This window comes from Asterias amurensis, chromosome 1, assembly GCF_032118995.1.
Source record: "Asterias amurensis chromosome 1, ASM3211899v1".
NCBI lineage: Eukaryota > Metazoa > Echinodermata > Asteroidea > Forcipulatida > Asteriidae > Asterias > Asterias amurensis.
Window position 1 is genome coordinate 32,375,192 of NC_092648.1, and position 20,578 is coordinate 32,395,769.

The 20,578-nt window shown below is 37.9% G+C and overlaps 2 protein-coding genes across 2 annotated transcripts in view; one reads left to right on the plus strand and one right to left on the minus strand.

The window, feature by feature from the left end:
• Positions 1-11,772, plus strand: LOC139937120 (serine/threonine/tyrosine-interacting protein-like). Its single transcript, XM_071932128.1, has 10 exons — positions 1-149; positions 645-677; positions 1,057-1,110; positions 2,751-2,848; positions 4,735-4,795; positions 5,089-5,165; positions 7,120-7,170; positions 7,492-7,564; positions 8,386-8,449; positions 10,830-11,772. The coding sequence occupies exons 1-10, from the start codon at positions 87-89 to the stop codon at positions 10,880-10,882; spliced, it is 627 nt and encodes a 208-aa protein (XP_071788229.1). The 5' UTR covers positions 1-86; the 3' UTR covers positions 10,883-11,772.
• LOC139937131 (DBH-like monooxygenase protein 1) overlaps positions 11,261-20,578 on the minus strand; it is a 21,705-nt gene continuing 12,387 nt past the window's right edge. The window contains exons 6-14 of the mRNA XM_071932139.1: positions 19,385-19,487; positions 18,541-18,707; positions 17,515-17,572; positions 17,217-17,302; positions 16,382-16,420; positions 15,937-15,996; positions 15,221-15,351; positions 14,044-14,197; positions 11,261-13,759 (exon numbers count right to left, since the gene is read on the minus strand). Coding sequence (XP_071788240.1) covers positions 13,694-13,759; positions 14,044-14,197; positions 15,221-15,351; positions 15,937-15,996; positions 16,382-16,420; positions 17,217-17,302; positions 17,515-17,572; positions 18,541-18,707; positions 19,385-19,487 — 864 coding nt within the window. The 3' untranslated portion in view covers positions 11,261-13,693. The remainder of the gene's footprint in view (positions 13,760-14,043; positions 14,198-15,220; positions 15,352-15,936; positions 15,997-16,381; positions 16,421-17,216; positions 17,303-17,514; positions 17,573-18,540; positions 18,708-19,384; positions 19,488-20,578) is intronic.

Below are 20,578 nucleotides of genomic sequence, written 5' to 3' on the forward strand. Positions count from 1 at the left end.
GAGAGAAGGCGTGAGACATGTGAAAAGTGTCCCTGTAAACATTTCAATTTCTTTATAGTTTTTCCACTGCTGTAAAAACTGCGAACATGGAAAGCTATCTAGATTTGAAGTTTCCTGAGATTCCAATGATAAATGCAGAAGAAACGCCGGTAAGGACTTTAGTAAATGTTTTTTTTCCCTTCTTAATCTTATTTCTAAATTTTCTTACAATTATTTAGAAATCATAATGTTATAATAAACTGTGACATGAGCACTGACTTGCAGTTCAAACGATAAATGCAATCGTTTGGATAACTTTCCGTATGGCGCCACTACTTTTTCACTCATTTTTACAAAAAGGGATATCTCATTGAGGTAAATAAGATACTTTATTATTTCATATCGAATGAAAAAGTGGTGGCGCCATACGGAAACTTTTCCGAACTTTTAAGTTTACTTTTAGGGTTTGATAAGATATGAGCGAGAAACTTTTCTGTGTGGGTTTGAATTCCCAATCGGCTGTGACTGTTGACTGGACTTTGATTGTGGCCTTCCTCTTGAGATAGACACTACTATTTATAATTGTTTTAACACTCACACTAACAGTGTTCAACTTGATTCCAATATTTAGTATTAACAACTATTATTATTTGTTTATTACACAGGACTGGGTTTACAGTGCCAGAAGGGAGATGCAGGTTAGTAGTATTAGTAGCCTCCAAAAAACTTTCAAGTTGTTCAGGAAAATGTTTTGTTTTACAGAAGCATAAAGCTGCCACATAAAAATAAACACAAACTTTGGAAGTACGAGATAGGTCGAGAAATGATTGATAGCCACGATAAGTGTAAAATATATGTAAGTTTCTAAAAGATACATGTGATGGCCTATCTAGTATGTAAGACTTTTTTCCGTATTTCATAGCCAATTTGCAGGTCTTGGCTTCTTTCGATTTTAGTTTTGGTTGATTTTTACATCAACTTAAGATTTTCTTTAAACTTTTACAAAATAATTTAAGTGTTTTCTTTAACTTTGAAAAAAAATTGGATCTATTTCTTTGACTCTTTTTTCATTTTCAGGAAATAGTGCCAGGCTTGTTTCTTGGACCATATGCAGCAGCAATGAAATGCAAAGTGAGTTTTTACAGAAGTTTTGCTCTCCCTCAGTTCAAATGGTAATTGAACACAGCCTTTGTTTATTTGAAGCTCTCCTCCTTACTCTAGTCACAGCTAAAATGTAACAACATTATTGTTGTATTTTTCAGTATCATTATCATTGGTCATATTTGCTCTTTTCTTGTAGGTTCCTGCTATTATTGTTTATCCAAATGATTCTGTCTTTTATTTGTGAGTACGGTCGTTCTCTTCTCTACAGTCTTCCTAACAACCAGATCTCCCGACTTCAACGCCTCCAAAATACTGCTGCCCGCATTGTGACACTGTCTAGAAAATCCTGTTCTATCAACCCCATTCTGAAACAATTACACTGGCTCCCTATCTCTCAACGAATCATCTTCAAGCTGATGCTCACTGTCCACAAAGCTCTTAATGGCAAGGCTCCCCACTATTGCTTCAAGTTTACACTTCATTATGGAATCTTCTATCAAGTTCCATGCTTCTCCTCATTGAACCCAAGTCTTGACACTCATGGGGTGACATATCTTTTTCTTCAGCTGCGCCACGCATCTGGAACTCTACTACTCAAGCAAATCTTAGATCTTGTCTTTGTACCACAACATTCAAATCTCTTCTCAAAACTTATCTTATGTCACAAGTTTTCAAGGACTAATTTGGTTGTGTCTGTTTTTCTTTGTTTTGTTTTTGTTTTGTTTTTAGTTTTTACTGTGCTTTGACCACCCAGCAAGGTGGATATGTGCGCATTACACGTATTATTAGTAGTAGTAGTAGTAGATGTTGCATTTTATTTGTAATAAGCTGAACAAAAGCAAACTTCATAAATCAGAGTTGAGTTGGTTTATGGGTAGCTAGCAACTATCTCCACCCCGTGCTTTTCAGACCAACACTTCATCCCATGAGAAACTCAAAAGTAGGGGTATCGATTGATTATGTTCCTGGAAATTTAATGCTGATATTTTTAAAGAAAGAAACACTAAAAGTCCCATTTAAAAGTTTCAGCTGATTTTGTATTTTCCATAGCTTTATTCTTGTACTGTGTCATGTTTTGTTGCTGACACTTTTGTTGTTCTGAATAAATATGACTAAATTCAGATCAAGAAATCATATCTTTTATTGTGGATAATATTTCTTTTTGTTCCTCGAACGCTTTTTTTTTAAAGGCAGTGGACACTATTGGTAATTACTCAAAATAATTATTAGCATAAAACCTTTCTTGGTGACGAGTAATGTGGAGAGGTTGATGGTTTAAAACATTGTGAGAAACGGCTCCCTCTGAAGTGCCATAGTTTTCGAGAAAGAAGAAATTTTCCACGAATTTGATTTCGAGACCTCAGATTTAGAACTTGAGGTCTCGAAATCAACCATCTAAACGCACACAACTTCATGTGACAAGGGTGTTTTTTTGCTTTCGTTATTATCTCGCAAGTTCGATGACCGATTGACCTCAAATTTTCACAGGTTTGTTATTTTATGCATATGTCGAGATACACCAAGTGTGAAGGCTAGTCTTTGACAGTTACTAATAGTGTCCACTGCCTTTAAACCAGCTTTGTTTAATCTCTTGAATGAACAAACCATACCGATCTGGTTACTGATTTTGTACAATCCACATGATTTCTATTGTCTTTTTTCTTTAGCTGCAAGTGTTGTTGGATCACGGTATCACGCACATTGTCTGCATTCGGCAAGATATCGAAGCTCAGTTCATCAAGCCTAACTTTCCAGAGAACTTTGAGTAAGTTTGTGTGAGATATCGGGGTGTGGAGTACCCACTGGACGTCTGTTCAGAGTCCAGTAATGTTAACACTGGGCCAGTAACCCACATGGCTTGAAATACACAGTGGGTCACTAGCCCGACTCCAGTTATGTTAGCACTTACTTGATCATTGGCCAGAGTCCAATAAGGTTAACACAGGGCCAGTAATCCACAGGGCTTGAAATACACAGTGGACCATTGGCCAGAGTCCAATAAGGTTAACACAGGGCCAGTAACCCACAGGGCTTGAAATACACAGTGGACCATTGGCCAGAGTCTGAAGTCCACAGCGCCAAAATTACCAAATGGACCACAGGCCAGAGTCCAGTTATGTGAGCTCTGGGCCAGCAATTCACAGAGCTAAAAATGCCAACTGGACCTCAAGTCTGAGTCCGGTTGTGTTAGCACTGGTCAGTAACCTACAGTGCTTGAAATACCCTCTTGACGATCCAGTTATGTTATTACTCGGCCAGTTATCCACAGGGCTTGAAATACCCACTGGACCATTGGCCAGAGTCCAATAAGGTTAACACGGGGCCAGTAACCCACAGGGTTTGAAATACACAGTGGACCATTGGCCAGAGACCAATAAGGTTAACGCAGGAACAGTAACCCACAGGGCTTGAAATACACAGTCGTCCATTGGCCAGAGTCCAATAAGGTTAACACAGGGCCAGTAACCAATATACAATTGTTGCACGCTATGACGGGGTCCATGGCGTTTTGTACACCCGAGGGTGAAAATGGCACCTCGAGGGCTTGAAATACACAGTGGACCATTGGCCAGAGTCTGAAATCCACAGCGCCAAAATTACAAAATGGACCAGAGGCCAGAGTCCAGTTATGTGAGCTCTGAGCCAGCAATCCACAGAGCTAAAAATGCCAACTGGACCTCAAGCCTGAGTCTGGTTGTGTTAGCACTGGTCAGTAACCTACAGTGCTTGAAATACCCTCTTGACCGTCCAGTTATGTTAGTACTTGGCCAGTAATCCAAAGGGTTTGAACTAACCACTGGACCACTGTCTGAAACGCACAAAGCTAAAAATACCAACTGGACCACTAGCCTCTGTCTAGTTATGTTAGTACTTGGTCAGTAATCCACAGGGTTTGAAATAACCACTGGACCACTGTCTGAAACCTACAAAGCTAAAAATACCAACTGGACCACTAGCCTCTGTCTAGTTATGTTAGTACTTGGTCAGTAATCCACAGGGTTTGAAATAACCACTGGACCACTGTCTGAAACCCACAAAGCTAAAACTACCAACTGGACCACTAGCCTTGGTCCAGTTGTGCCATTTTGGGGTCAGTAATCCAGAGGGTTTGAACTAACCACTGAACCACTGACCAAAGTCAAGTAATTTTAGCACTGGTCAGTCACCTACAGGGCTGGAAATACCAATATCAAGCTACATGTATGTTAGCTCTGGGACAATAAATCACAGGACCTTATATACGCTCTGGACCACTGACAATAAACCTGCCATAGCCCGGTTGGCACAATGACTGAGCTACATGACCAGTGACCTGTAGTCTAGTTGAGTTGACCCTAAAGAAACTTGCTCAATTTGTTCAGAATGAGGATTCCAAGTAAATGAGTCAAATGGCAGGGAGTTCATGCATTGTTGTTCTTCTCCATATTTCTTGTTTAATTTCTGTACATCCATCCATCATTCATGATTTTTTTCCTATGCAGAATGAACAAGCAGTAACTAATGTCACAAGAGATGCTGTTTATTGAGATGCTGACATCTAGTTAATTTGTCAATACTTATAAGTCTTGAGAAACATGTCAATTTGTTTTCCAAATTGAAATAAAGAAAGGCACTCAATGATTGTACAATTCTTACTTTCTTTCTCTACAGGTATTTGGTTTTGAATGTTGCAGACAGCACAAGTGAAAACATAATCGCACATTTTCCAAAGGTACCGTTTAAATTTGCTATTTCTAACTCAGTTGTAACTGCTGCATTTTGTTGTAGGAAGTAACAAGCTTTTCAACTCCCAGTTTACAGTTTGTTTTACTCGTTGTACAGTAAAACATAGGAACTTAGGTTCAAACATAATAATAATATCATAAAATGTATAAGGCGCACAGTATCTGGAATTGTACCATTCAACATGCCCTCACATCAGTGCCTCACATTGTTAGAAATACTGCAGAGCTATCTTTCGTGTTACCAATCATTTTGAAGAGCATTTGTTTGTGTCTACTGAAGGTTAAGGAGTTCATTGATAAGTGTTCTCTCTTTGGAGGGAAAACATTGGTCCATGGAAATGCCGGAATGTCAAGAAGGTAGGTCTCATCAATATTCAGTATTTTATTTTATAATCTTTCCATTGGTAACAATTTATATATATATATGTATTGTTGCCTTTTTGTTAAATGTATTAGTTTTTTTATAGTTTTTTTTTTTAATTTAATGAACATTTTTGTAACTTTGAAATAACTCCCTAAAATGGAGTTAAATTAAACAAAACTGTTGTTTTCTACCTTGTTTTGTTTGTATTCCATTTTTTGCGTTTGTGTAAAAGTTAGTTGTGTGTTTCTTTTAATCATAAACTAATTTAAAGTCACCTGGAAATAGAATTTTTTTTCTTTCAAACATAAGAGTATATATGCTTACGAACAATAAAACAATTTTTTTAGTAATTGTTTGTCACGATTTATATGTTTAAAAAATATATAAAGTTGTTTGGGGGGCTGACTTCGCCTACCCCTTTTGTGACATCATTCAAGGCAGACTTTGCCTGCAATGCGTATAGTAAACACACGTGCAAAGTACATGTACGTCCAAGTCGTGAGTTGGTACATTTCAAAAAGTGTTTTTCTGCATTCAGCAGCAAAACACCTTGTCGGCATTGCCGGAAAAAACATTTTTTTTTTTTTTGAAACGTACAAACTCACGACTTGGTCCGTACATGTACTTTGCAATTGTGTTTACTCTACGCATTACAGGCAAAGTCTGCCTCGATTGACGTCACGAACAGCGCCCTCTCCGGTCGGGGTCTACTCTTAAATTTGTAAATAACATAAGAACTGATTTTTTAAAACCTTAGTTAACTGTTTATTCACATTCAACTCATCAAAACACATATATTAGTGACAAAAGCTTTATTTTGAAAAAATACCACTTCCAGGTGACTTTAATGTCCACTTTTGTAGTTTTTAAATAAGTTCTAAAATTGTACAATACGTTTTAGATTCTACCTTGTCTTTATTCTGCATTTGTCAACAATTGTACTCGCCAATCACATTCCACATTTTATCCTTTCCCATCTACCCATAATATTCCATGTGTGTGATATATTTTCTTATAATCCTCAGTCTCTTTTTCAAGTTTGCCTGTTTTTTATTGATTAAAAAACTGCATTTTCCATGAAAATGTATTTAGCATGAGCCCAATATTTGTGGAACTGCTAAAGCAAAAACTTGCCCTAACCTTCTTTAGTCCTGTATGCCTCATTTTGAAAGGGCAAGGGCACCAAGGCTTTTTCTCCTTGGTTAAGGGCACACTATTTGAAAACTGTAAATATATACTGAGAGCATTTCAAGTGCAAGTTTCAGGCCTGCTTTTTCTGCTATTAAGCAAATACTAGCAGAGAAGATGCGGCCATAGCAAGGTGTTGATTGTTTGTTGTATTGCGTATGATTATTAACAGTCTAAAATAAAATGCATTGGGTTTTTTTGTGGTAGCATTTTTAATAGGCCTAGTACCTAAATGGACCATTTGTATACTCTTAACCCTCCTACTGGTGGTGCTATTAAGCTGTTCAACTACATTTGAAATCACTTAACTAATTTTAATGCATTGTTTCTTTTGTGGTAGCATTTGTAGATAGGCCTATTACCAAAATGGACCATTTGTATACTTTTAACCCTCCTACTCTTGGTGCCATTAAGTTTCCCAACCATTTGAAACCATTCAACTAAATATAATGCCTTGCATATTTTTGTTAAGCATTTGTATATATAGCCATATTGCATAACACACCATTTGTATAACCCTCCTACTCTTGGTACCAGCATGTTGACCAACCAAAACCACAGTGGATGATATTCAATGGTCACATAGTAGGAGGGTTAATCCCATTTTTAAAGTGACATTTTTATGTTATTTTAGGATTTTCAATCAAAGAGCTTATTCATCCCACAATTAATGTCTTGGGTTTTTGTAGGTGAAAATTGTAGCTGTACTATTCAATAATTGTTTACATGCTAATTCGCAATTAATTTATTTTCCCACAGTGCGGCTCTTGTCATTGCTTACATCATGGAAACCTTTGGGTTGTCATTCAAGTAAGTCAAGATCCTTGTGTCAGTGGGTGCATTTGAGTTTACTTGGGTTTGAGTCACACAAATGAGTCAAGGCAAGGGATAAACAAACAACCACTCGCATGATTGTGTGAGGAGCTTGGGACAGTGGAAACTAGTTTCTGGAGATTTATCTTAAATAGTTTAGATGAAAGGTAGTAGTCCCGACTCGACTAAGCAATCAATAGTTGCGATTTTGACACTAGTCGCACTAGTCGCCCAGGCTTAACTATGCCCCTAACACATTCAGCAATGTATGAATTTCTATTTTAATACATCTTGTTCTTCTATGTTTGATTGATTCAGGGATGCTGTTCGATACGTACAGCAGAAGAGGTTTTGTATCAGTCCTAATGAAGGATTTATGAGGCAGCTAGCTGTAAGTTTTGTATATAAGGTGTTTCCGTACAAAAATTTGTCTTTTTAGTATGCCTCCATTTCACCTCTTTATTTTTCATTGTGTCCCCTTTAATTATTATTCTAGCAGTTCTGTACACCTCTTTGTTCAATAGACCATCTTTATAATACTGTGTATGTTCATTTTGCAATTATATGTAAATAAATATTGAGTTTCAATATTTTAATATGCTCCATCCCTTTTCACACTACAGAGCCAATTTCTGGAAATAAATCCCCAGGAAATTCCTGGTGAAATTTAACCCAATTGCCAACCCATACTTAATTCAAACTTTATGCATTTTTTTCTTTTAAAAAGAAATGAACACTCGGTTTGGTAACCCGGAGGTACTCATGCTTAATACTACAACTATGTAGGCCTAGCTATTAACTGCTTAACAAATTTCTCTGCTAAGCAAAAATTGAGTTGGGCACCAGTCACAACATTGTAGACTTAATTTCATTTTGGCTGGTAACTTGTATCTGTAAAGCAAAACTTTTCTGTGCTTAGCAAGTTTTTGTGCTTACAGGCTTTATGAAATTGGGCCCTGGCTGTTGGCGGAGTCAGCAGTTTAATTTTGTTTTGGAATTTCCAAGGAACTGGCAACTCCACATGTATTTTATACTGTGTTCATGAAGCTTGCCTATTCCTAAACCCCTGTTTTAATCAGGAGTTATTTCAAAATCAAACAAAAATACTCCACTCTGTGGGTAACTCAATTGCGGATTCCGATTCTGATAAGACTGGACTGTGCCAAGTAATCGGTTCTTAAACATATCAAATAATTGTGTTTTCCTTTCAAGGAATATGAGCCGATATTTACAGCTAGGTTGCAGATTCCATTACAAGACAGGCCACAAACGTCAGGTGAGCTTTCATCATTCCAAATCCTGACCAGTCTTATTGGATGGAAAAACAATAGTCAAGAGACGAATATTTATTGTTTACCTTTTTGGGGGAGGGGGAGGAGGGCTATCATAAGATGTATATTATTTTGGTTTGATTATGCTGTTTGGCTTTGGGGAGGGAGTGGTATCAAATATAAAGACACTGGACACTATTGGTAATTGTCAAAGACTACTCTTCAAAGTGGGTGTATCTATACATATGCATAAAATAGCAAAGCTGTGAAAATTTGAACTCAATCGGTCATCGAGGTTGCGAGAAAATAATGAAAGAAAAAACACCCTTGTCACACGAAGTTGTGTGCTTTCAGATGCTTGATTTCGAGACCTCAAAATCTAATTGTGAGGTCTCGAAATCAAATTTGTGGAAAATTACTTCTTTCTCGAAAACTACATTGATGGAGCGGTTTCTCACAATGTTTTATACTATCAACCACTCCCCATTACTAGTAATCAAGTAAGGTTTCATGATAATAATTATTATTGAGTAATTACCAATAGTGTCCATTGCCTTTAATGCACATTGACACTAAGACTTTTAATTATTTTATTTTTTGGGGGATGTTTTTATAAATTAACTCTGTAGAACCTCCAAAATATTGAAAACATAGGTAGGATTTGAATCGCCTTGTCACTTGGGCAATTTGTACGGCAACTTTAGGGCATCCAACTGTGCAGCATGACATATGACATTTTTTCCCAACAGTGTCAAATAATCTCCAACATTTTGTGAGAAGTGAAATGTTTTTCACTTCTTGGAGACTGCCTGGAGCTGGTTGCCTATAAATTGCCTCGTGTGGACACGGCCCTTAATTGATGCCAACGTATGAACATTTCTCTAAAACGTTGCCATACGCTGAACTATCGATGGATTTTATAAATTTTTAGCGTATTCAAAGCGTATTCATAACGAGTTGGCAAATGCATACCAAAATTAGTAACTTACATAGAACGTTTACACAGCGAATGCTTAGCGTGTTGACGGCGTTCACAACTTATGTTCTATGATAGTCTAACTGCTGCATAGCGCGGCAGCGTATTGCCAACGATCACATGTAGTAGCCTACAAAGAGGGTGCCTCTCGACGATTGAAATAATAACTGCACTTGACATCGTAGTATCCTCCTGCGAACCCAATTTGTATTATACCGATTCCCATAAATGCTGCCATTAGGCCATTATACGTTAGCTGTAAGTTAGAAACACGTTCAGTAAGTTCTGTGGTCGTCTGGAACATGTCAAATACGTTTGACATTAACTTACAAGTAACGTGTGAACGTGTGTCATCGATCGTATAACTTACCTACAACTTATGCGGATCTTATGAGCCACACGCTGACATACGTCGAGAATTTGTGAGTATGCACAAAAGTTCTCGACGACCTCGCCTTACAAAGACGTATATCAGTGTGTTTCAGCGTGCTCTTAACTTATCCAAATATTACCCATAACTTATTCGACGTACGCCAGGGTATTCGCTAAAATTTGCATACGTCGGCATACAGGGGCCTAAACGTCAAGGTGTGACAGGGCCTTAAGGTTTGTGTAAGCAGTCGAAAGATGAGCTTAAAGGCCATGTCACCGAGGCAATTTATAGGCAACCAGTTTCAGGCAATTTCCAAGAAGGAAATACAGTCACATTTCAATGTTCACATATTTTTCCTATGTATTGTAAGACAATGTTCGAAAAAATAACTTGAAGGCTACCAAAGTGGTCCTGTAGTATGCACTGCAGTTGGTTGCCTCCAAGTTGCCTGCAAAAGTTGCCTCATGTGACAAGGCCCTTAGAGACAAACTCAGGTTAGAGTCAACTCAAACAGTTTTCAGGTTAAACTTGAAATGGTTTTCCTCTTTCATAAGAACTTTACCTCATTAGAAAATGGGTGCACCACAAACTCTTTTGACATTAGGGGTGCCTTTTTAAAGGCAGTGGACACTATTGGTAATTACTCAAAATAATTATCAGCATAAAACCACACTTGGTAACAAGTAATGGGGAGAGGTTGATAGTATAAAACATTGTGAGAAACGGCTCCCTCTGAAGTGATGTAGTTTTCGAGAAAGAAGTAATTTTTTCACAGATTTGATTTAGAGACCTCAAGTTTAGAATTTGAGGTCTCGAAATCGATCATCTTAAAGCACACAACTTCGTGTGACAAGGGTGTTTTTCTTTCATTCTCATCTCGCAACTTCGACGCCCAAGTGAGCTCAAATTTTCACAGGTTTGTTATTTTATGCATATGTTTAGATACACCAAGTGAGAAGACTGGTCTTTGACAATTACCAATAGTGTCTACTGTCTTCAAGGTGAACGTCAGTTTTTATTTTTGGTTTGTCCATAGGAATGAAAAGAACGCATGAAGATGTCGACTGTGAAATGACAGAACAGAGATGATGGAAGAGATTATTGGCTCCAAAAAGATTACCGTATTCAATCCATTTTTTCTCGTTCATATTAATACCTACTAAAGCCAATGAAACTTTGTTGGTTGTCAGGTAGCGCTATTGTCAGGGTTTTAGTCAGTAGTCCATGATGATGAGGTGCCCGAACGTAAGATAAGGCGCTGTATCCAAATGAAGAACAGGGTTTCTTACAAAGCTTAGAGACACCTCTCTCTCTAACATTCATGCTGGTTTCTATGATGAAGGAATTTCAATACTCATTGTTGTCGACCATTTTCAAAATGTTTTTCAGTGTGACATTTTGATGCCTTACATGTGCGACTTCGAGAAATACAAAGTTTTGAAATGTTCAGTCAAAGGTTCGATGTGGAAGCTGACATGAACTAAGCTAAAGATTTCGCCAGTAGTGTACGTGCTCAGACCTACGCATACAAGACTGAGCATGTGTGTGCACGCTCAGAGCCGCAGAGAGGGACCGATACATGTATGTCTCTTGCCGCCAGCGTCTCAAAAGTCTCCCATTGCCATGGCTTCAGTAGTTTTTAGACATGTCATTCTGTTTCAATGTACAATAGACTTTGTAACCTAAAGTGCATTTGGACTTTCTAAATGTGTTTCCACAGGGGCCAAACTATCATTTTGCAATAATCGTTTAAGCTTTACACTACGCTTAAATCATGTACATGTACTTAGGTAAGTTACTTCGATTGTAAATAGATGTAATTGAATTGTATTTATTATTTCGTTTTTAAGTCTGAGAGAGAAATTGAATGTAAATAAATTAATGCAAATTAGCAGTACACAATGAATGTACCTCTCTAGTGAGTGAAATGTTAAAGGAACACGTTGCCTTGGATCGGTCGAGTTAGTCTTTGAAAAGCGTTCCTAACCGTTTGTTATAAAATGCGTATGGTTAGAAAGATGATTAAAAAGTAGAATACAATGATCCACACACATTTGCCTCGAAATTGCGTGATTTTCCTTATACTAACATGGTCGGCCATTTATGGGAGTCAAACATTTGACTTCCATAAATGGCCAACCGTGTTTGTCGAGGAGGTAAAATGAAAACCACGCAACTTTGAGTGATACTTGTGTGGATCATTATATTCTACTATTAAAATATCTTTCTAATCATATGCATTCTATAACAAACGGTTACATACGCTTTTCAAAGACCAACTCGACCGATCCAAGGCAACGTGTTCCTTGAAAAAGAAAACAGAATTAGCTGTTGCAAACTGCTCACCAACCAAAAGGACGAAATGGTATAAATACGAAAAAATAGGTAATGGTGGCCTGATTTTTGGACTCTAGCAGTGTCTTTCTCGAAGACTAACCCTGCTAGAGGGTCATAACGTCAGGCATTTAACTTTTTTTAGACCGCTAAGAATTAACCAGAAATACAGATTTATAAGTTGGAATCGAACCACCAGCCCCTGGAATAAGTTAAGATGCTAGTATTTTACCAACCTTCTTGTTGCCCTTGGCCAAGTTTCTAGAACTGCAGATATTCGGGCTAGGCTGGGCCTAGACTTGACCCAATCCCGTGCCATCCCCAGAAAACTACTGTTTTGTGATGCTCTGCATTCACAAACCTGGTCCGCAAGTGCAGAGTAAGAAACGACCTCGTCAAGTCCCATTCTCTGGACCACATTTTGACGGCGAGTGCGCATTGTACTGTATGCTCTGGGTTGTTTGATAGTAAGTTGGCGTGATATGCTTAGGGGCCTCTCACTCGAGAATGGGACTTGAATCAAGTCTAGGCTCGGCCATAAAGGCTGAGCCAAAACGTGAGACTCGTGAATGCTGATAAAGACAGGGGTCCAGTGTCATAAAGCTGTTGAAGCAGAAAGTACTGCTGTCAGCTGAGCAAGTTCTTTGCTAAGCGAAACAAATGAGTGGTGCACCAGTTGCAACAATGTAAACTTTATGGAACTTTAGCTGGTACTCCAGTTTCTGTTGAGCAAAAACTGTCTGTGCTTAGCAATTTTGTATGCTTACAGGCTTTATGAAATTGGGGTAGGGTATCATGCCAGTCTATTAGGACGAGCCACAGACGGCAGCGGAGGACAAAAGATGACACCTCACCAAAACCTCACGTTTTTGAAGTATCCAATTTGTTGATACAATTTTTAGGGAAGCTATTTTCAAATTACTCTTTGAAAGGCTAGATGATTAAAATATTGATGAATTATTCATGTAACAGAAACATTAATATCCTTTCTTGTCTTTGAATTGAGTAAAATCGTGTGAAACAAATTAACTGAAACATTAACTGATACATTAGCTATTCACGCCCCCCCCCCCCGAACCTGCGTACTCCTCCCTAAAGGAAATTTGTAAAACTACAGAATTCTCAACGTGAAACAGAATGAATATAGGTTCTTAGGTTGTGCTCTTTGTTACATCAAACAAATAAATGATCCCAGATTTACCAACAGCCTATTATTATAAAGGTGGACATTTTTCCTTGCAATGTTTTTGCCTGTACAGTGATTACACGAGTCAAAAATCTGATGATTACAAAAGACAGCGGGTTTTTTTTTCCACAGTTTTCTGGCGACTCAGACTCCCGAGTCGAAACGAGCTTATAACGTTCACATGGTGTTTATTTAATGTGTATGTTGGGTTATACAAACAGCTCTTATAGGCATATACGGGTATTCAGGTACCATTGTTTTCCGCTTTATGTTTTAACCAACAGTGGTAACCAATAAATTAAAAACCTGAGAATTATGAGGAGGATGAGCCAAAAGGCTTGTATAGAAAACGGCAAATGCCCGTTTTTACAAAGTCACTATTAACAAGTAGTGTCTTCGTCGTCGGAGTAGTCATACTGTGGTACCTTCCAGTCGGCAAAAGGATCCTGAAAGATTCAAAGAAAAAACACCACTTTATATTTTTACTTAGTATAAACAGACCGATAGTTGCAGTAAAATGGTTAAGGGTATTTAAGCTTGTCCTCATTGTTTTCGCTTTCAAAGTTGGAGTTGTAACGTAAAGCATAATCAGAGAGATTTACTTGAGATTGTCTGCCAAGGGTATTGAGAAAGTTTGAGGAATGTTCAAAGCACATGCCTTATGAGCAGAGACCGCTCATTGATCTAGCAACGGCCTATTTAGTGTGCCTATAACCAGCATTATACCCACCAATTGTTCTAATCTTGTTTGGTTATCACATCTGAAGTACAAGCTCACGTCATTCAAAGCTTGTGTGTATTCTGAGATGAAGTTTGGATCCTTCCAGTTGAAGGTTTCAAAGGCGTTGACGGTGGTGGCTTGATCCATCTCGAGTGGTAGATCACTGTAATGGGAAGAAATGAAGCAACCGTTTTTGGATGTACTATTGTTTGTTTGTATCAGCAGTCGTGTATGAATGTCGATCGTTTTTGTGAGAAAATATAATTAGCTGTATTTAACTGCTATACCAACCATAAGGACCTGCCGTCGATTTCACCAAACTCTTCCTAAGTTAGGATTAATCTTAGGACTAAGGACGAGTTAAGTTCCCTATCCGAAGACGTAGGACCCAAGTTAATAGGATTAATCCTAGCGTTTCGTGAAATCAGCTGCAGGTGTAATACAACTGAAGTCCACCCTATATCAGAGTCTTTCTTATAGGCTAAAATGGCAACACTCACACATAACACATTAAACTGAGATTCTTCAAAATGGTACCGATGCTGACTACTTTTGTTACACCTATTAGTTAACTTGTTTGTGTTACGGTTGTGCTGTTAAGACTCTCCTGAGGTCGAATCGTCAGGCAATTAGCTATATTTTGCAATCATTTTTTGATTTGGTCTCAGCTTACAACACTTCATGTTGATGATTGTATAATTACCACATAATCACGATCTGTCAATATCGTTTAAAACATAATGTTTTCTTATTTTCTTAAGAAGAAAACAACACACAAACAAAATTATTAGCAATGTCTCTATAGATCCAGAGGCGGTTGACACACAAGTGTCGATCCTCTTGATTTGTACACAAGTGTCGATCTTCTTCATTTGTACACAAGTGTCGATCCTCTTCATTTGTACACAAGTGTCGATCCTCTTCATTTGTACACAAGTGTCGATCCTCTTCATTTGTACACAAGTGTCGATCCTCTTCATTTGTGCAAAAGTGTTTTATTTTGTGTACTCAAACTTATTTCCAATTTGAAAGTCAGAAGTACAATAGTGCCATATGGAAAGGTTTGCGGTAACACCATGTAACGACTATCTCTAATAGAGGTTCTGAAAAGAACCGTTGGTTTCAACTCTAGGTTTCGATCAGTACGCTCTGATCGTCTTCTGAGTGCCCGTAACTTTCTAAGTACCTTGTGTTATATCCAAGACGTTGCAGCATTGCAAGAGGCTGAGCGACGGAAAAACAGTCGCCGAAGTTGTCGATTTTTGGGTAGTAGTAGACGATACTAAAACACATTTCATCTGTTCTCCCGTATCCACCCTTTTGAAAGATAAGACGGGGAAGTACACACAGTAAAGTCAGTGGTTGGTGCAGGCAGTTTTAGGTGGGAGGGAACGGTTTGGGAGGAAGTGGTCTCAGCCAATTGGTCTCGTTCAGTGATGGTGTTTGGTGCTGACAGTTGGGGGGGGGGGAACGGTTTGGGATGGAGTGGTCACAGCCAATTAGTCTCGCAGAAAGAGGATTAATTTTTCTGTCATTATTCTTCCGTAGGTGTTCTGATGGTTCTAAATGTTTGTTGGTTATTATGATGTATATCGCCAAAACATGGAACTTAATATGAAGAACTGGAGTAAACTCCATCCAAGTTTTGTTTTTATAGGCCATCGACACATGCTCTGTCACTAAATATAATAGGCTATTATCTCACATTTTAAATCTGCAAAATGACTTTGAATAAACCATTCTCAACTTACCCTGTTAAATCGTCAAAGAATCATCGTTTTCTAATTTGTGTCATTGTAAAACCAAGGTTATTTAGTGTTTTTTCTAGGAAAGATTCGTCGTCACCGTTTTCAAAATGGCGGTCTTAATTGGAAGTTGTTGTAGAAAGAATATAAGACTTACGTATGTAACATTTTCCCTGTCTGCGGTGTTAAATGTGCATTCCGTGTGAAGAGTGTCACCCTACAAAATGAAAAGAAAACGGCCAATATTTTTATTTCATTTGAGAGGATAAAACCAACGACCGAGGTGGGCGGCACTTATAACAATACAGAGCGTGCACAAAACTTTACTTCAAAATTTATTTTTTAGAACACATAATTTAGAGAGATTTATGTTGATGGTCCCTGCAAACCCAGGATTGTATCTCCATCATGCAAAGTTTCAAATCCCGGGGTTAGGGTTAGGTTTGTTTGATGAGGAAAATAACCTTAAACGGTAGTTTCATTTTGGCCTTTTTCCAAAGTATTCTTATAATTTTCCATAAAATATTCTGAGAAAGTACAAAATAAATGCTTGTGATTTAATATACGCTGCCTAAAGTACCTTTTATTAACCACATACTTACTGGCATGATTGTCTTCTCTGTTTTCAAATGTCGTATTGCCTGTTTGAAAAAAAAGAATTCAACCAAGGGAAAGTGAAGAATTTTCAGTTTATACCCTGTTCTTTAACAAAAGTGAACATTATCCCTCTTAATGTAAAAGAGTGAACAAATTACTCTCTTGTCCGAGTGGTGTCAGTTTCGCTCTTTTGGGAGTGAAAGTCAATCCAAGTAATTCTTTCTGAGTGAAAGTGTAATCGAGTTGAAAGTACCCGTCTTTCACCCAAAAAGAGTTGTCCGCCATTTGTCTCTTAGCAAGAGTGGTATGGCGAACAAAAGAGAGATACGTTCAGTCATTAAGTTGCAATCAATCAAAACTGAGCCTCGGAGAACAAAAAAGTGTCTTGCGTCTCTTCTTGAAAATGTCTTATTTGGGGAAGTTTTGATGTCATTGTGGGAGGTCATTCCATAAACCTGAAAACACGGCAGCCATGTGAATTAAAATTCCATTTTGGAATACTGACCGTAAGTTGCGAGAAGATAACTGAAGTTGTATATGAGATCGGTTATGTATTGTGGAACACTTATAAACAATTTCTGATAATTAATATACCACACTGGACAGGAAACTTGTGCAGGGCTCGATTTTGATTTTCAAAAAGGCAATAAAATCAATCGTTATAGACAAGTCTGTGTCGCCATAATGATTTGTATTTTGACATTACACTTAGTAAGCAACTACGATCGCCGATTTGCAGTTGAGATCAATCTCAGCACTTTGTGAAATGGGCCCCAGACTGCAAAACTGGAGCAAGTGATCGAACGTTTAATTTAAATGTAAACACAACAATTGACTTACTTGGAAATCGCAATCAAAGTGCACATCGTTGATAAAGTTCTCTAAGTGTGTCCCATTCCGGAAATGACGAAATCTAACCGCTTGACCTTGTAGTGACAACGAGAGCCATAACAAAATGCGAAAATATAAGGGATAAAGAGAAAATAACTATTTTTTAACTTCCAGTCTCGGTTTTGGACAGCAATTTTAATGAGAGGAAAAATAATGATTAAGGCTGTATATATGCCCTATACACCATAATGTGCAAACAGTGGCTGTATAACTTTCTTTTCATTGGGGAAACAAACTGTTGTCTTACCACTGGCATGGGTGTGTGCGAAAGTAGAAAACATGTTAATGCCGTCAGATGGAAAATACTGCAAAGATTTAAACAAAACAAAACAACCTTATCAATAATCATTAAAACAATGAATCAACGGCCCATCTCAGAATGATGGACACGCCCACCAAGTCTTGGTGGAGATGCTTTGTCATAAGCCATTTTGTGGCACACCGTTGCTTAAAGGCACTGGACACTATTGGTAATTGTCAAAGACCAGTCTTATCACTTGGTGTATCTCAACATATGCATAAAATAACAAACCTGTGAAAATTTCAACTCAATTAGTCGTCGAACTTGCGAGAGAATAATGGAAGGAAAAAACACCCTTGTTGCACAAGTTGTGTGTTTCAAGATGCTTGAGTTCAAGACCTCCGCTGAGGTCTCTAACTCAATAAATCTAATGAGGAATTACTTCTTTCTCAAAAACTACGTTACTTCAGAGGGAGCCGTTTCTCACAATAGAGCCTTGTTGGTTTTTGTAAATCTGTCTGTATGCATCCAATCCAAACAGTGCACACTTATATCGTCCACCATACCTCAAAACAGGTCAATAGGGAAGGGCTGGGGAAGGACTTGGGAAGCTCAAGTTAAATACAAAAATAATAAAATGCTGATTTACATAACTGCAAATTGTTGATGTTTTTTATCCCAAAAAAAACACGATTATTTGGCAGTTTACGTTTCGTCGGTGGTTCTGTGCACAATCGATACCTCTGTTGCGGCAATCGAATTAAGTTTTGGTAATTTGGCGGGTCATTCATTCTGGGTCGTTTGGTCACTTGGAGTATTTTATGTAGCGTGATCTTGACAATATTTTAAACAAAAGTATTTTGTGTGAAGTATTGGTATTCGTGTCAACTTGAAACCGATGAGCTTATTGACTTAATAAATACTGTTTCCAGCCATATAAATACTGCAGGCCTACAATGATGTTCAAACATATTCTTTTATTAACAATTTACAAAAAAAAGACAAACAAAAAAGGTAGGGACAATAATTTACCAATTGTGTGCATTCCTTGAGACACCATCCTCTAGATTTAAATTTCTCTTGCCGTGGTGGTATGATGTGCCACCACATCGGGAACATGCCCACCGGGAACGCCCCTCCATTATGTTGTCTTAAGTTGGGCGTGTAGTAAAAACGAAACCCAGAGCTGTCCTTGAAGTCTGCCAGTAAAGAGATTAAAGTTTGATGTCAATACAAGTGATGGTAATGATAATAATAACACAGATACTTCACACGAGGCAAAGAAGGCGAATGCCCAATGCCCCCTGGTCATTGCCTTGGTGCCCTTGAAATGCTCATAGAAGAAATCTAGACAGTTTCCTTTATACCAAGGAGAAAATGCCTTGATGCCCGTATACCCTTTCACAAACGAAGCATATACCAGGTAAAAACTAAAAGGTTCTTATACTGCGCATAATAAGAGATCAAGGCGCTTTACAATATTCTTATCCAGGTTCATCAGGCATAATTTAAACCATTCCTCAAACTTGGTCACCCCCCCCCCCCCCCCACATGTGAGCATTCGACCCCAAGCCATCATCGGACTCAAAACTTGAGTCCGATGCACCATAGGCATACACCATTTGGAAAAGTCACGCCTTAAATATTGTTCAATATGGAACACCGCAAGCATGAGCTGGCTCTAACACGTGTATTGCAGTATTTTTCACGATTTTCTGTGCTGTATAATGTTTTGAATCTGTTTAAATAAAATGAACACTTCATGAAAACTAAATTTCACACGTGATACGGATTTAGATAAAATGGAATAGTGAAGAAAAGAAACGGTATGCCGTATCTTATTCAAGACAAAAAAATAAGAACAATTCAAATTTACCAGCCGGTAATCTGGGATTGTCATAATGTACTTCCAGACGTAAGAAGAGTGGATCCCCTTTACCACCGATAGAGTAACCAACATGATCAGGAAAATCAAACGCCTGAAAAATAAAGTTAAAATAAAATAAAATAAAAATGGCAAAATAAATGATTGTTGAAGGGAAGAAAAGTTCTTATTTTGATTTTGTAAAGCTGTTTTGTTTACACACAACAACAATCCCAAACAATGAGAGAAGGCAACGGTCTGCTTGCACTTCAACTGATTAAAACCCACACAAGTTGCAATATTAAAGAACTGCTTAACGAAAATGTCAACTCGTGAACTCTGCTGATCTTACGTCATAGTTAGGAGCTCCAATTTGTATAGCCGCTTTGTTGCAGCTTGGATGTATCAAAGCAAACTCCCAAGCATGACGTCAAAGCATAGACCTTTTCGCAAATACTGGGGCGCGCGCGTAAAGCTTGGAATTAGATGCATTGTGGTCTAGCTGGTAGCAAAATTTGATTCATATATATCCCACAATGCACCTCATTCAACAGTCTGCGCTTGCGCATTGGTATTTGCGATAAGGTCTATTGTCATTTTGACGCGCGCCGTCAACGGTAACTCCCAAGCATGACGTCAAAGCATTGTCATTTTGACGCGCGCCGTCAACAGTAGAAGTGTTTTTAGTTTTTCAAAACCTTGAGGTTGGAGCCTGACTTTTAACAGTTAATTAAGTGTATAAATATCAAAATTATACATTTAAATTGTGAACATACGCATTATAAACAAAATTGTTAAAATAGTGTTTTCGTTAAAAACATTCCGCTCAAGTAGCTGTTTAAGTTTTACAGGCCTGTGATAAAGAGGTACTATTGAATTGAAGATGACCCAATTTCGGATGCAGTTGTTAAAGAAGTACCTTGACATTTAACAATTACTTTAATTGTTTCGTTTTGTTACATAATCTCACCTTTAGAATCCCATAGCCTTTTGAGATAATGGCGAACACCATTCGTTAGGTTCGGTGTGTAGTTAACACAAAATTACCCCAACCATATCAGTGACATTAGATTACGCCACTCACCCATATCTAAATGACTAATTGATTGCAATGGATTGAGAAGGTAATTTTTTGCATACATAATTAAAAAGGCCTAATACGCTGATATCACACAATGAAACACTCTGTAGCTAACTATGCCTCTG

What these genes read in the sequence shown, in the direction of transcription:
- LOC139937120 (XM_071932128.1), top strand. Translation starts at nt 87, where the DNA reads ATGGAAAGCTATCTAGATTTGAAGTTTCCTGAGATTCCAATGATAAAT. An exon ending in AACTTTCCAGAGAACTTTGA is followed by an intron (nt 2,849 to 4,734) that starts GTAAGTTTGTGT and finishes CTTTCTCTACAG; the next exon opens with GTATTTGGTTTTGAATGTTG. An exon ending in ACCTTTGGGTTGTCATTCAA is followed by an intron (nt 7,171 to 7,491) that starts GTAAGTCAAGAT and finishes TGATTGATTCAG; the next exon opens with GGATGCTGTTCGATACGTAC.